The sequence below is a fragment of the Cibotium barometz genome, chromosome 60 (assembly GCF_041138505.1).
Source record: "Cibotium barometz isolate CiBa-2024 chromosome 60, ASM4113850v1, whole genome shotgun sequence".
Taxonomy (NCBI): domain Eukaryota; kingdom Viridiplantae; phylum Streptophyta; class Polypodiopsida; order Cyatheales; family Cibotiaceae; genus Cibotium; species Cibotium barometz.
Genome location: NC_141105.1, coordinates 14018204 through 14034842, shown reverse-complemented (window position 1 = coordinate 14034842; position 16639 = coordinate 14018204). Strand labels below are relative to the sequence as shown.

The following is a 16639-nucleotide window of genomic DNA, read 5'->3' as shown; positions in this document are numbered from 1 at the left end:
GGAGATTGATGAGCCTGAGAGTCCAAAGGAGGCTCTTTCACAGCCGCAGTGGCAGCAAGCCATGGAAGCAGAGATGGCCTCTATTGAGAGGAATAACACTTGGTCTTTGGTACCACGGCCTTTACATCATCGTGTTATTGGTGTGAAATGGATTTTCAAAGTCAAGTTTCATGTAGATGGTACTTTGGACAAGTACAAAGCCCGCCTTGTTGCAAGAGGATATGCTCAGAAGGCAGGTGAAGGCTTTGATGAGACATTTGCTCCTACAGCCAGGTATACCACCATCAGGATTGTTTTGGCTTTGGTTGCACACTTCAAATGGCCCGTGTTCCAGATGGATGTCAAATCCGCTTTTCTGAATGGAGATTTAGAGGAGGAAGCTTATGTTGAGCAGCCTCCTGGTCTTGTGATTCGGGACAGGACACCCATGTTTATCTTCTGCAGAAGGCTCTTTATGGTCTCAAACAAGCACTCCGTGCCTAGCATCAGAAGATTGATGCCTTCTTGTTATCTCTTGGCTATGAGAGGGCATATGCTGACAGCAATCTCTATGTGCTTCTTTCTAATGGAGATATTTGTGTCATTGTTTTGTATGTTATGACCTCATTCTTTCTGGCTCAAATACTAGGTTGGTCACACAGGTTCAGTCCAAGCTTTCAGAGACATTTGAGTTGACTGATCTTGGCCTTTTACGTTATTTTCTTGGGCTGGAGGTTTGGCAGAAAGATAACTGTATCTTCATTTCTCAACAGAAGTATGTGAGGAAGTTGCTCACACTTTATGGGTTGTCAGATTGTACATCTCTCTCTCGTCTCATGGATCCCAATGCCAAGTTATCCAACGAGGATGATACACCCTTGTTGGATTCCACCGAGTACCGGCAGATTGTTGGCTCATTGCTTTACCTTGCCAACACCCATCCAGATATCTCCTATGCTATGAGTGTCCTCAGCCAATTCTCATCAGCCGCTCGAAGGTCTCATTGGCAGGCAGCTTTGAGAGTTCTTCGTTATCTTCGAGGTACTTCAGATTATGGCATCACGTACTCTTATGGTACTGATTTGGTTGGCTTCAAAGATTCTAATTGGGCAAGCTGTATTGATACTCGGAGGTCTACATCTGGATATTGCTTCATGCTTGGTTCTGGATTGGTTTCTTGGAAATCTCAAAAGCAAAGGACTATTTCTACTTCTTCCACCGAGGCTGAGTATAAATCCTACCTTCTCTCCTCTTCTGAGGCACTTTGGATTCATCAGATTCTTGTGGTGTGCCGACACTTCCCCAGTTACTATTTTCTCAGATTCTCAGAGTGCGATTGCTCTAGCACAGAATCCTGTGATACGGGGACGATCCAAGCATATTGAAGTGCATTATTATTTTGTACGTGACTGGATCGAGTTGGGCCTTCTTTGACTGGCCTACTGTTCTACCAAGGACAATGTGGCTGATCTCTTCACCAAACCACTTCAGAGAGCTACTATGGAGGTGTTACTTCAGCGTGCTGGTATTGGACCGCCCCTCTAGCACTGAAGAGGAGGTGTTGGATTATATCATCTCCAGAGGTTCTACATCACCTTTTTCATGCTTGTATTGGCCATTTATGAGGCCCTGCATTGGCATATCTTAGCAAAGATTATTCAACATTTTTCTACCATTTTTTGGTATTTTTAGGCATTTTATGTAGCATTTTATTCTACTGCCATGTTGTCGGCCTCTGGCCGACTAGCATCCTGAGGGAGTATATAAGGGTTGGCTCCCTTTCCCTCAATTCATCTCATTTTTCAGCATTCAGTTGAGGTCATTAGCATCTGCTACTGCTTCTCACCATTGTCCAGCACCTACGGGCTTCCCTCGTGCTCAGATTTCAGCAATAAACATCAGTTTCCAGCATTTACAGGTCTTGTACCTAGGCCTACATCTGTGTTTTATATTTGCTTCACTTTCTTTCAGACTGGGGCCAACTCTCTGCCACTCTCCGGCTGATGGGTCATCCATGGTCAGAACCTGGTCCTCCACGGCTTAGGAACCTGCTCCTCCCTCGGCCCCCTGATGAGAATCTGAGTGGGAAGTAGGAGGGGGAACCACCGGGGACGGTCGCCTAGTCTGACGCCGAGGGCAGACTCTGGCCAGGTGACCCATCTGTCTGCAAATAAAGCATTGGCCTGGAAGGCCGGAATACTCCACTCGCTGCATATTGGGATCGCCCCGAAGACTCGAAATAGATATCATGTGAGGCACAGCATACGGCGAGGCAATACAAATGCGGAGAGATGGAATCCACGTTGCTCGTGCTCGTGCTCGGCAGCAGTGGGGGGGGGGGGGTTCCATCACTCTCCCGATGGCACCACCAATCACTGGGAGAAGAGAAAGGTATTCCTTCTTGAGGCCTGGAAAGCAGACTGTCATCACAGGAAAGCCTGAAACTCTAGCTAATGGGCCAGATACCGGGTCGAAGCCGCGATGCCACCGTGCAAAGAAGGCTTGGGCCGTACGCAGTGCAACGGGGCTCAGTTGCATGACAAGATCAGACGCCGCTGGTGAGTCGAACTCAACCTAGTAGTAACCACGCCCCAAAGGATGAATATCTGCGATCTTTGCTGGTGCACCTAGGAGGCTAGCCTAAAGAAGATCTCTGAGTTGGCCACACGCAGGGCGGCTACCGACAATCTTACATACCAAAGTGGAGGGCCCATGGAGTCCTTCTGGGGACGAAGACCAGAAGAGGCCGAAATTTGCCAAGACAATGAAGAAATACCCACAACCTAACAGCACTGTCGAAGGGACAAGGACGGGCTAGAGATGGCGGATAAGAGAGGAAAGGAAGGGGCAGAGGGTGCAGAAAGGAAAAGAAAAGAAAAAGAAGAGAAAGAAAAAAGAATAGAAAAAAAGAAGAAGAAGGAAAGAAAGGAAAAAAAAAGGAAAAAGGAAAAGATGAAAAGAAAAGGAAAAGAAAAAAAGAAAAAAAGAAAGGAAAAAAAGAGAAAGAAAGAAAAAGAAAAAGAAAAAAAAGTAAGGAAAAAAATAAAAAGAAAGAGAGAAAAAAAAAAGGAAGAAAGGAAGGAAAGAAAGAAAGGGAAAAAAAAAGGAAAAGAAAAAAGAAAAAAGAAAAACAAACAAAAAACGACTACCAGAGAGGGGGGGGATGCGCGCACACAAAGACGGGGAGGGAAGCGAACAAAGGAGAGGTTGCAGGAGAATAAGGAAGCGGGGGGGGGGCAACACCACAGGAGGGGGGGAGATAGCAGGTCGCGCTACGACTTACCCAACGAGAGGGATATGTTATTTTTGGTGTAGAGAGGGAGAGGTTATTTTTGCTGTTGAGTCTTAAAAAGGGGGGTGGAGCTTTAAATAAATGCTTTTTTTTGTGCTAAAATTAAGCCCTAGCTTTTTAAGAAAGCACAAAATTAAAGCTAGCTTTTTATAAATTCACTTGCTCCTATAAATTCAACCTTGCCCTCTTTGTTGGATCATACTTGCAGGTTTGTGCGAGCTTGGATAAACACCCTCTCCCACTCCTGAAAATCTACGTACCTTGTCGCAACCCTCTCCCACTCCTGCAAATCTACGTACCTTGTCACAACCCTCTCATCCACCCTAAAATCTTTACTTTAACCTTTCACTTCCTTCCGACCGTCGGAGGGCAGTAACTCTGTGAAGTCATCCTACAGTAACAACATGGAGTCGCATGGGAATGATGACTTTGAGCACGTCAAGCCACCAAGATGGCTAGGATTTTACCTGCCACTAGCAATTAGATTGAAAGATAAACAGGAGGGGGTGTGTTATGCAAGATTCCTTGGGGAAAGATAGCATCAAGCCCAAGCTTGATGGGTGCTCCAAGCCTTTACAAACCAATGACCTTAGGGTTGTCACGTGGTGTCGGGAGGTTCTTGCTACTTGGGATTCAAGTTTGAATTCGCAGACATTGGTGGGTCCAAGAGTGGCTCAATGGTCTTGACTTCAACGACCCTAAGTCGTGACACTTGTTTTCAAGTACTTCTTTGTACTTTTTTGTAAAACCCTAATTAGTAATTTTGTGAGGTCATTGCCAAACTGTGATAGAATCTATTTTGTTGCGTTCTCTTGTTTCTTTCTGTGTGTGTCGAAAGGGGAAACGATACCATGCTTTATCATGAAACCTTCGTGTTATCTGGATAGCCACTAGGTGGCAGAAGACACAGGCGATCTTGTTGGGTGTTGACTTAACCCAAGACAAGACATTGAGTCAGGCAATCTTGTGGTGATGATCATACGCTAGGATGCTTGGGCCAAGGTTTTCAGGTGATTTATAGACAGCCAGTGGAGTTGACTGGAAGAGCCACGGACACAGATTGGAGTATGAACATGGTGGTATCTTTCGTCCTTGAGTTCACATAGATTGGATTGACCCTCAAGTTGACCTAAGGTTTGAACTTGGTGTTCAGAGGGAAATTCGGTTGCTTCAAGGCTGGGTTGTAGGGAGGAAAGTTGGCCATTCCACCTATGATCATGCTTAAAAGAGGTTTTATGTAGGGTGTTCCTTGGTGGTATGGGATGCAGAGTGTATTCTCATGTAGGATCTCCCGAGGCTTCGCGGGTTTTTTGTTTGGGACACTCCATGCTTTGGCATAGTTAACCTATGGTAACTGTGAGAAGCAGTACAAGACAAGGAACTTTCTTGGTTGTGTGAGGATGGCATGTTACCCATTGGGTGATTCCTCACACAACTCTCTTGTGATAGCCAAATAAAATTGATGCATCTAAATTGTACATAAGAGAGATGAGAAGTTTGGAATTTCTCAGTTTTAGACCGAATGTCTAGACCATTGATGGTTGAACCATTTGTTACTCCAAGGTGGGCGCAGTTCCACGAGGTTAGATTTTGGAATCATATGGATTTCCATTTGTTCAATGGGGTGTAACCCATGGACATGTGAGTGGTGGAATATGTTATAACCATTGTCCTTCAGGTTCTCCATAAGTGAGATTGTGTGGACCTTTGGTTCATCCCAATTTGGTGGGGTGAAAGTGGTTATTAGACATATGATGTCTTCACATTGTTCAAGGACAAGGGACAGACACAAAAGTTGATGGGTAATTTTATGCTTGCCCTAAAAGTAGACGTATCTATTCCTTATGTGTGAAAACACAATCTCCGTTCAATCTTAGGTGAAGATTGGACACGGGAGATTTTTTACTGAAAGTACATGGCACTAGGACTTAGTTGTGCATTCAGTAGACCAGTGTTTGCCGACAACTAATGCAAGAAATATGTTACGTCCCGACAAGCCTAGGATTAGGGCTAGGGGCATGTGCTAACGCAAGATAAGAGTTAAGGTTAACCGAAGATTAGGGTTAAGGGATTAGCCCGGACGTGGGAACCTGGAGGGTTCACACTTGGACTAAGGGTGCTAGCAAGAAGAGGTCTATGCTGGCTAAAAGCTTATAATTAATGGCCTAGGGCTAATAATGGCTAAAAGATTATAAATAAAGCATGGAAGCTTATAACTAAAGCAAGGGCCAATAATACTATATAAGTAACCTTGGAGTCACTTATTAGACAAGAGGTCAAGTAGTCACGTGGTGGCCTAGGGCTATCGAAGAAGCATGCAGGATCTCATGGCCATGGAACTACAAGGTGGGTGGTTCGGCCTAGTGGTGTGAGACGCTAGGTTGGGCCATCGGAACCAAGCAAGCTCGCGGCGAACAGACCTCGGGCATGGTGGTTGGAGGCATTGAACCTACGGTTGGGGTGGTGAGTCACTAGCCACAATCCATCGCGGTCATGCGATGCGTACGACGATGTCGGGCCTATGAAACCTCGTTACGGTTTCAATTCTAGGTCAGATAATCCTTGGGAGTGGTCTGTGGAGACCTTACACCACGCATGGCCAAGACTAACATAGCTGGGTCAAACCTCTTTCTCACACCGAAGCAAGTACTGCTGCCACAAACACTGTAATGTCATAATGGGCTCATCGCAATGCATATATAATTTTAAAAGACAGGTTGACTTGATGGAGTGCACGGTGCTGATGTTCTGTGTTTTACCATGCAAATCAACTGTTCTCCTCCAAACCTGTGAGAACCTTGTCTGAATAATTTTCTACGAATTGCTGAGTTTCGAGGCTGCTTCTGGACTACAAACAGTCGCTGAACTCTGTTGAGGACTGTACGGGGACTCAATGCTCAAATGAGAGGGAAGAGCCCCCTTACATAGGTAATTTCTCCCATCGACAGCAGGCCAGCCAGTCCACCCGCTCTAAAGGACAACCAGTTGAAGAAAATCCCCTAATCCGGGCATAGATTCCCTTTTCACATGTCCAGCACCTAGCTGGGCCTTGGACGCCTGGCCAGAGCTAGTGTAGGCCTGCCTATGGGCTGGAAATAGCCCTAAAACAGTACCTTCAGCAGCAGGTCTCCCAGTGGTTTTGACCTGCAGGTGTGGAATTAGTTATGACGAAAATAATCAAGCTACTGTCACACTGCGTTCTATTTGTTCCCAAACTGTCCTCGTAGGAAGTTTTCCTAAAGGCACTGTTATCTGGTGAACCTATTCTACCCTAGTGCATCCTTACCTGTCTGTACACTCAATGGATTTCATCCCATAGGGCACAACGGCCCGTATCTCTCCTAGATGCCTAGGTAGACATGGCACATGTATCTTGAGGTTGACGCAAGTGACATGTTTCCCACTGAAGTTGTACTTTAACTAGAGATCGTAGAACCTAAACCCCTTCAAGCAACATTTATACTAGACCTTGACATCCTCAACCTGAACTGAACATTTTTTTTTATGTTTGGCAATACTGCATAAACCCATGATGCAAACAAAGCAGTACTGAAGCCAGAAAAGCATGCCACTATTACGAGCTATGAAGAAATGTAAACCATGCCTAGGAGAAATGTATACCTGGTCCAATGTCTCACAAGTAAGGACACCAAAGATGCATGGTACGCCTGCCAAAATCATGGCCACTAATGCTACTTAGAATTATCTTTATACAAAACCATGTGAAATTTGGGTGTAACTGCTGCATGGGAATCCAATAGGGTGACAAGCTATGCTATTAGATACGCAAGAGCTCACCTGAGTTGAGGCTTGCTGATAAAACTCCTGAGGCAGCAGAGTTGGCAACCGCATCATAGTGAGTCGTCTCCCCTCGTATCTGAAGGTCAAACAAACATGCATGGGAAAAATCAACCATTTCATTCCAGAACCAAAGCTTTAATTTGGTTGTGGATAAAAAACATTAATTTGAAAGGTTGTACTGATGCTTACAACAGTTCCTATGCACAAAACTGCATGGTATTTTCCTGTCTTTGCTAGAGCTTGAGCAACAATTGGGATCTCAAAAGACCCCGGTACCCATACAACCTGTAGGAAGGACATCAAGCATGGTGGTCGGTCAGTCTAAAACATCTACTAAAATTTTAGAACACCCTAAAAAAGGTCAAGACATTTCCATCAATTAAGCAAAAGCAGGAGGCAGGAATGATTTCTAGAAAGATTTGATCATGTCAAACCCCGGGCAGCAAAACATTTGATTCAGATAGAGAAAATGGAAAGATCAACGTTGCATAGACCAAACATCGTACGCATCGCACGACCGCGATAAATTGTGGCTAGTAACTCACAACCCAACCGTAGGTTCGGTACTTCGAACGACCCCCCACCCTAAGATCTGATTGCCACGAGCCTGCTTGGTACCGACGGCCCCAACCTAGCGTCCCATACCACTAGGTCGAACCACCCACCTTGCAGCTCAATGACCACGAGATCCTCCACCACTTCCTTGGTAGCCCCATGCCACCACATGACTACTTGACTGGGTGTCTAGGTGACCGCAAGTCACTTATATAGTAATAACATGGCTATTATTGGCCCTTGCTTTATTTATAAGCTTTCTTGCTTTATTTACAAGCTTTTAGCCATTATTAGCCCTAGGCTATTAATTATAAGCTCTAAGCCAATCTAGACCTCTTGCCCTTAACCCAAGTGTGGACCCTCCAAGTCCCCATACCCCAGCTAAGTCCTTAACCCTAATCTTGGGTTAACCTTGATCCTAATCCTAGGTTAGCACATGCCCCTAGCCCTAATCCTAGGCTTGTCGAGATGTAACATACTCCCCCCCTTCTGTTCAATTCATGTCCTCATGAATGCATAAGGAGACAAACCAATGTAAGCAAATCCTCGGATTCGGACATCTGTCCAGAGCATCTACTCAAGTCTATTGTCTCTTACCTAGGCCAATGTAAGACTCCTCTTGTAGAACCTGCTAAAAAGAGCCAATTGTTTACTGCCAATCCAACTCTCTTCCTGTCAAGTCCCCATGAATCTCCTCGTAGAGCGCTCCTAAAACACGACTCGAAACCTGCAAAACAAAGCCAAATAACGTGAAGGGGTGCAGGCTTGACTCACCACCCAACCATGACAGCCATGGGCAAAACCCACAAGTCTTGGTTGTCCTCACCGAGCCACGAGCTGAGCTAACTAGCAAGACGCACCAACCAATCCCATGACGTCCCATACCGCCTCGGAGCTACCCTCGCGGGCCTCGAGACTGCTGCTGACCTCGGCTGCATGAAGCAAGTGCACGTCTGCACTAGATCCAGGCTCCTGACCATAGAGCTCTCACAAAGACTTGCGAGACTTTATGAACAACTGACTAACCTTGGCCACCCTTTTATAGGCTCTTGGCCGATCACCGGGTGTCCACCCGTTAGTCTATCCCTAGCCTAGCTCGCCAATCAGCTTGGCTAGCTCCAAGCTTCCTCGAGCCTCAAAGCTAGTCTTGTGTGCGTGTTGCACACGGTAGATACACTCCGTGCACATGACACTTCCAAGAGTGAATCTCAATAGGACATCTAGTCACAAAGTGCAACAAGCTCTAACAACCCTAGCACATACCCATAGCACAACTCCAATACAAAACCTCCCTTGTCCAATCCTCACCTAAGACTGAACAGATATTGTGTTTTTACGCATAAGCAGTGGATACTCATTTGCATATGTCCCCTATCCTTGAATGGCCTGAAGACAGCATACAGCTAATAACCACTTCACCCCACCGAATTGGGATGAACCGGAGGTCCACGCAATCTCACTAGCAAAGATCCTGAAGGGCAATGGTTATAACATATTCCACCACTAACATGTCCATGGGTTATACCCCATTGAACAAATGGAAATCCACGACTCCAAAATCCTGGAATCAAAATAACAAGTCTAAAACCGAGAAATTCCAAACATCTCATCTCTCTCATGTACAATTCCGATGCATCAAATTTATTTGGCCATCACACGAGAGTTGTGTGAGGAATCCGCAACATGCCATGCTCAAACAGCGAAGAAAGTTCCTTATCTTATACTCTGCTCCTCACAATTACTATAGGTTAACTATGCCAAAGCATACAGTGTCCCACACAAAAAACCCACAAAGCCTCAAAAGATCCTACATAAGAATACATTCTCGCATCCATAACCACCAGAGCACACCCCACAAAACCTATGTTAAGCATGATCATAGGTGGAATGACCAACTTTCCCATGTACAACCCAACCTTGAAGCAACCGAATTCCCTCAACACCACGGTCAATCCTTAGGGTCAATCTAATCCATGCAAAGTCAAGGATGAAAGATACCACCATGTTCACACCCCAATCTGTGTCCCATGGCTCCTCCAGTCAGCTCCATTGGCTTCTATAAGCCATACCGAAACCTCAGCCCAAGCATCCTAGATTATGACCATCACCACAAGGTTGCCTAACTTGGCATCCCATCGTCGGTTAATACCCGGAGAATATTTATCTTCTAGTCTTACGACTAGTGGCAGGTAAACTCCAAGCCATCCCGGTGGCTTTAGTTGCTCAAAGTCGTCAAGACCGACCGACTCCACGTTGTTACTCTCAGATGACTTCACGGAATTATTGTCCACTAACTCCATATAGTTCCAATGGAATTACTGTCCACTGACTCCAAATAGTTCCAATGCACACGAAACGTGCAGTGCCCAACTTGGAGAAAAAACAGTGGCAGAAAGGTAACAGGCTGCGGGCTGAAAAGTGAAAGGTAAGGAGAAAAGCTTTGAGAGTGGATAAGAGGGTTGAGACGAGATACAGAGTTTTTCAGCATCGGGAGAAGGTGTTTACCAAGCTTGCACAAACCTGCAAATATAATCCAAGAAAGAGAGCGAGGTTGAATTTAATGGAGCAAGTGAGTTTATAAGATGCTAGCTTTAATTTTGTGCTTTGTTAAAAAGCTAGAGCTTAAAATAACCCATCACCCCCCCGCCCCCCCCCCCCCCCTCCCCCTTCTTCGTTTTAGACTCAACATCAAAAATAACACAACCCTCTCTAAACTTGATCAACTCCAAGTTTGGCTTTAGCTTTTTTTACCATTATGCACTTTCTCCTTAGGGTGCTGCCCTGTATGGACAGCCTTTCAACATCCTACTGCCACCTCCAGTTAGCGCACAAGCCTCAGCCCCAAGGTAGTTTCAAACATACGAAGCATACGAAACAATACGAGTTTAGTACGTGGTATAGAACGTTGCCAACTAATAAAGTACGCAAAAAACGTTACCTACTTTTTAATGTTAAAATCATGTGTGTGTGTGACGTGTGTGTGTGATTGGTCAAGAAAGCTCAAAGTCTATATCTAATATGACAAGGAGTGATGTATCAACACATATCACATTCTGCATTTCAGCCTATCTAAAAATTTCAGCGTAACAAGTGCAAGTTTTAAAAAATAAAAATAAAAAATGGGTTTGAAATGTTCTGAAACTTTTGCAAGTACAAAACGTCCTAAATAATAAAAAACGGGTTTTAAATGCAACCTTGCTCAGCCCCGATGCTCAACCCACTGCCTGTGGCCTTGAGCTTGCTACCAGCTGCCTTGCACATCAACACAAGCAGGCGCCTTTGTCTGCACCCCAGCCAGGGCATGCTGTCCAGCCTAAGCACTATTGTGCAGGCCCATACATTGGGGCTGTCTACCTTATGGGCTGGCCATGGGGCAATAAACATTGACACCCTTTGCAAGCTATGCACGGACCAATCCATGCCTGACTGCCTCTCCCCTTCTCGTGCACATATAAGCCCATATATGCCCAGCACTCTTGCTTTTCCTGTCTACCAACACAACGGCAAAATCAGGCTGCGCAAGGAGATGCTTTAGGACTCCACGGCTTCCCTGCACCCGAGGGTACTATCTTGTACATCCTTCGTGCAGGTCTCAGTAAGCTTTTCTATTTGCTTTTGATGTGTCACATGCACTTTGCACTATAGTGCCTGGTGACAAGCTGGCTCATCATTAGTACATCTTGTATATTAGTAGGAATCCTTTCCAGATATGATTTTGTCGTATGTCGTGGCCCCATTGTAAGCCCCACTCCGGGACATGTCGGGCACCAGCTACATAGGTCTTTCCTCAACCATAGAAGGTCAGTCAGTCAATCAGTCCCTTAACCCACTTGAAGAGAATCATTCATGCATGTAGCAATCAGCAGAATCCATAGGGTTTGCATTTAGATCATGGTCTGCATTGCATAGCATTCATTTCATATGCATGTGACCCTTTGCTTAGCCTCTCTACCCTTTCCAGAAGCATATGACCTCGGTAGACTTGAAGCATTATAAACAGCATATAAAGCCTATTTATCAAGTCGCGTAGTATCATGAGAACCAGCCGCCTTGCTCTTGAGCAAACCGACCAGCCCTCTCATGCATATATATACCTTGCGCTTGTTCATTCATGCAATCATCATCATCAAGCATCGATCGTCATCAAGGCTGAAGTGCATCCACTCTCTGCTCCTCTCTTGCAGAAAACGCAACTTCATCCATCCTCTCATTCTCTTGCAAAAAATGCATCATCCTCAGCTTGCATACACAGCCATCATTCGCTTGCATATTCAGCCCTAGAACAGTCCACAATCAGCCCCTTTCTCAACAACAATTTGTAGTCCTCCTACAGCGCCTTGGAAGGGTGCACTGGCATCGAGATTGGTCATCTTTGGTGCTTCTACAGAAGTGTGCAGTTAGCCCATCGTTTGGTCTTCCGAAGGTCTTGCGTTCCGGTTCATCCTCACGTCAAAGTCAGTCCCGCATTCATTCTCTTCAAAGAAATAAAGCAAATACTCCTAGCAATAGGAAGGGACCCTTCAGTGGGTAATTGGGACCCCATACTGTGTACAGATCTCTATTGTCTTTCCAAGACTTTAGAGGGCGAGCTAAAAAAGCAGTTATCTAAGCTCCTCCGAGCCGGATTCGTTTGGCCATCTTCCTCACCATTTGTTGCACCCATCCTATTTGTCCAAAAGAAGGACAAGTCTGCACGCCTTTGTGTAGATTACAGGGCACCAAACAAACTCACCATCAAGAATAAATTTCCTATGCCCAGGATTGAGTACATTTTGGAGCGTTTAGACAGTGCAAAGTTTTTCACTAAGATGGATCTCAAGAGTGGTTACCATCACGTCCTCATGTTTTAAGCTGACATTCCAAAGTTCGCTTTTCGGACAGAGCGTGGTCACTACGAGTTCGTAGTCATTTCGTTTGGGCTTACCAAAGCACCAGCAACCTTCAATAAATGATATGCCCCACTCAAACATTGAAAGCCTTTTCTTTATGGACGGGTTTTCATAGTCAAAACATGCCACCAAGCACTTGGCTCCAAACGATGCCAAGTGTGTTAGAAATTGTGCATCTCAGTGTATTTAGGGGGTTTGCCTATTTATGAGGCTTTACTCTATTTTCTCCTATTTTAGGAAGTCATGAGCAGCCAACCAACTCCCTCACTTCACTAAAAAAGGGGCTTCTCATATTCACTTGTCAGTCAACCAATCCAAGCACAAGTGCAACACTCTTCTTGTTGGCTATTGCCATTGTAAAGCTTCATGCTATTATAAAAGGTGATCTTGTCCACAAGCTCTCTATCTCCTTTGCTCGTTCTCTCTCTTGTTTTGTCTACACTTCCTCCTGTGCATACTCCAACATGGTATCAATCGCTTAGGTACCCGGTTGCATTCTACAAGGCAATTGTGTTTTCTTCATCTGTTGGCTGCGTTTCTGGCTCCTGAAGGCGACTCTATTTTCTTCATCTATTGGCTATGTTTCTGGTTCTTGTGTTGGGTTAGGGTTTCACAGAAACACACACACACACACACACACACACAAAGTACACAGCAACAAACTCTCTCAAGAGAGGGAGGGAGATGTAGCCAAGTGTCCACGATATCTTTGGTACGCTGCTTTTGCTCGCCCCCAAACTCTTCCGGAGTAATATGGGGGCCTAAAGCAAATGCCAAAGTATCCATACCTGAAAGAGTAGATAGGGTAGTGGTCAACAAAGAGATGGAGTACTGTAAAGCCTGCATCTGCACGGCGATTTGCGCTTGACGTTCCGAGGAAGAAGCTTCGAGAGCAACTTTAAACTCTTGGAAATCTGATTTTGAAACAAAATCATCAAAAAGATCACCATCGGTGGCTTCTGTAGCCAGCAAGTCTTCACGCTCGGGAATGGGCTCCAACTCGGATTCTTTGGTCGACATCTTGAAGAGGGCAAGGTGAGAGAAACGTTTGATCTTGCACAAATAAGAGTGCTAGAGAGCTTGAGAGCTTGAGAGCTTGAGAGATGTGTGGCAAGAAGCCCACTTAAGGGGAATATATAGGCTTCCCCAAAAGCTAACTTAGCTTTTGCTTTTGTGTTTTTTTTTTGGAAATATATATATATATATATATATATATATATATATAACACTTTACAAAGCAATAGAAGCAATACGTGGGTTTCTTTTGTTTCTACCCTCTCTAAGGTCCAGCAAAAAAACAAAAGCAACGTCAAACGTGGGTTTTTTTTTTTAAATAAAAAACAAAAACCAAAAACTCCACACCACGCGTTTGCTTTTCGCTTTTTTGCTGCGCTCGATTTTCTGCCGCGCCTGATTTTCCACCACCCGTACGCCTGTTTACGTGCGCCTGGAATCGGCTGTGCACACACACGTGTGCCTATACCTGGGCGCCTACCTGACCGACTGCACCTGTTTATACACGGAGCACCTGCGCTACCTGCGTGTACATCCAGCCTACGTGCAAGACGTGCCTGCATACTCGTTCTCGAGGCTTGCTCTGATACCATTGTCAAATCCCCGTAGAATCTCCTCATAGAACGCTCCTGGTACAAGACTCGAAACCTGCAAACAAACCAAACAAACGTGAAGGGGGTGCAGGCCTGACTCACCTCCCATCCTTAACAACCCTGAGCAAGCCCACAAGTCTTGGTTGTCCCCACCAAGCCACGAGCTGAGCTAACTAGATGGACGTACTGACCAATCTCTACCACATGACGTCCCATACCGCCACAGAGCTACCTCGCAGCCTTGAGACTGCTGCCGGCCTCGGCTGCATAAAGCAGGTGCACGTCTGCACTAGATCCACGCTCCTGACCATAGAGCTCTCACAAAGACACGCGAGACTCTATATGAACTAATGACTAACCTTGGCCACCCTTTTATAGGCTCTTGGCCGGTCATCGTGTCAAATCCCCACGGATCTCCTCGTGATCGTTCTTGGTACGAGACTCAAATCCTGCAAACAAACAAACAAGGGGATGCAGGCCTGACTCACCTCCCAACCATGACAGCCATGGACAAGCCCACAATCTTGGCTATCCCCACCGAGCCACGAGCTGAGCTAACTAGGTTGACGTACCGACCAATCTCCTCCTCGCGACGTCCCATACCGCCACGAAGCTGCCATCGCGGGCCTCGAGATTGCTGCCGGCCTCGACTGCGTAAAGCATGTGCACGTCTGCACTAGATCCAGGCTCCAAGACCATAGAGCTCTCACAAACTCGCGAGACTCTCTATATCCCAATAACTAACCTTGGCCACCCTTTTATAGGCTCTTGGCCGGTCATCGGGCGTCCACACTTGGGTGCCCGCCCGTCCATACTTGAGTGCCTGCCCGTTAGTATATCCCTAACTCAGCTCGTCAATCAACCTGCCTAGCTCCAAGCTTCCCCAAGCCTCGAAACTAGTCTTGCGTGCGTGCAGCACACGATAGATACACAATGTGCACATGACATACTCCCCTTCCTCTAAGAGCTCACTCTTGAGCTCACTAAAAAGCGAGGGTAATCTCTCTGAAGAGTAGTCAATGTCTCCCATGTAGCGTCCTCCTCAACACGATCCTTCCACTTGATCTTGTATTCCGTGATAAGCGTATTACGCAATTTTCTTTCACGAAATCCAAGAATCTTTTCAGGTTCGTACGGAACAAATGTCATGTCCTCGATATCTATGATTTCTTGAGGAGTAACTAACTGGTCTGTTCCACCCAGTACTTTCTTAAGTCTACTGACATGAAATACAGGATGAACTTTCACATGAGAAGGCAAATCCAATTCATAAGCAACTGAACCAATCCGTCGTGTAATACGAAATGGTCCACAGTATCTAGGGGATAATTTCGGAGATCGACTTGTCCGTAAAGTCTCGGAATCTTTCGGAACTCGCAAATACACCATCGTTCCTTCAGAGAACTCTCTGGGTGAACGATGTCTATTAGAATAAAATCTGTCTCGATCTTGAGCACTTCTAATAGATTCCTTCACAACTTGTAACATTTCCTGCATATCTTGCAAAAAATTACGTGCTGCATCATGCTGAAGTCTTGAGAATCCTTCTGTAACAAGTGATCTAGGTTGAAAACCATACATAAGCATGAAAGGACTAAAACCTGTACTCGTATGCTTAGTACTGTTATATGCAAATTCTAACATAGGAAGATAATCCTCCCATGAACTCTGTCTTTTGGATACATATGCTCGAAGCATATCCTCCAAAATCTGATTCACTCTTTCAGTCTGGCCATCAGCTTGAGGATGATCAGAGGAGCTGAAATTCAAAGTTGTTTCCAATTTCTCAAAAGTTTTCCAAAAATCACTCGTAAACTTAGAGTCCCTATCACTAACTATGTCCTGAAGTAACCCATACAGTCTAAACAATTGCTCGATAAACTGCCATCCTAATTGCGTAGCTGTAATAGTCTTCCGGGTCGGTAAAAATCTAGCCATTTTTGTCAAGCGATCTACCACAACCCAAATAGAATCGTGGCCTTGATGTGTTCTTGGCAATCCGGTAATAAAATCCATGGAAATACTTTCCCATTTATTACCTGGGATTTGCAAAGAATGCAACAACCCAGCCTGTCTAAAGCGTTCAACTTTATTTGCCTGACAAATTTGACACTTGAGAACATAATCTTCTACATACCCTTTCATCTTTGGCCAATAAAAAGTGTGTTTCACTAACGATAGTGTCATGTGTACCCCAGGGTGTCCAGCAGAAGGGGCGTCGTGACACTCCTTAAGAATCTTGGACCTAATGTCCGGGATCTGTGGTACACAAATTTTGTCATTACGGAATAGTAAACCATTCCAAAACATCCACTGGCCTCCTGCGGCCTGAATGGTAGACTGCTCAGTCATCGAGTCTTGGTCAATCAATGAGCTCCCGTCCTGGATCTTCTGCCAAAATGGACCAAAATAACTATCAATCCTGCAAAGCCCTCTCAATGACTAAAATAAGTCAGTATAAATCTCGGTGAACGACAAAGAATTCACCTCTCTAATTCGACTAAGCGCATCTGCAA

At 45.3% G+C, this 16639-nt stretch overlaps 1 protein-coding gene across 7 annotated transcripts in view; it reads right to left on the bottom strand.

Moving 5' to 3' along the window:
• Window positions 1-16639, bottom strand: part of COS1 (6,7-dimethyl-8-ribityllumazine synthase / DMRL synthase / lumazine synthase / riboflavin synthase) — a 167171-nt gene that overhangs the window by 129751 nt on the left and 20781 nt on the right. For all 7 annotated transcript variants that reach the window (XM_086794367.1, XM_086794368.1, XM_086794369.1 and 4 more), the window contains 3 exons: window positions 7262-7357; window positions 7070-7148; window positions 6893-6939 (listed from right to left, as the gene is read on the bottom strand). In XM_086794367.1, coding sequence (XP_086650493.1) covers window positions 6893-6939; window positions 7070-7148; window positions 7262-7357 — 222 coding nt within the window. The remainder of the gene's footprint in view (window positions 1-6892; window positions 6940-7069; window positions 7149-7261; window positions 7358-16639) is intronic.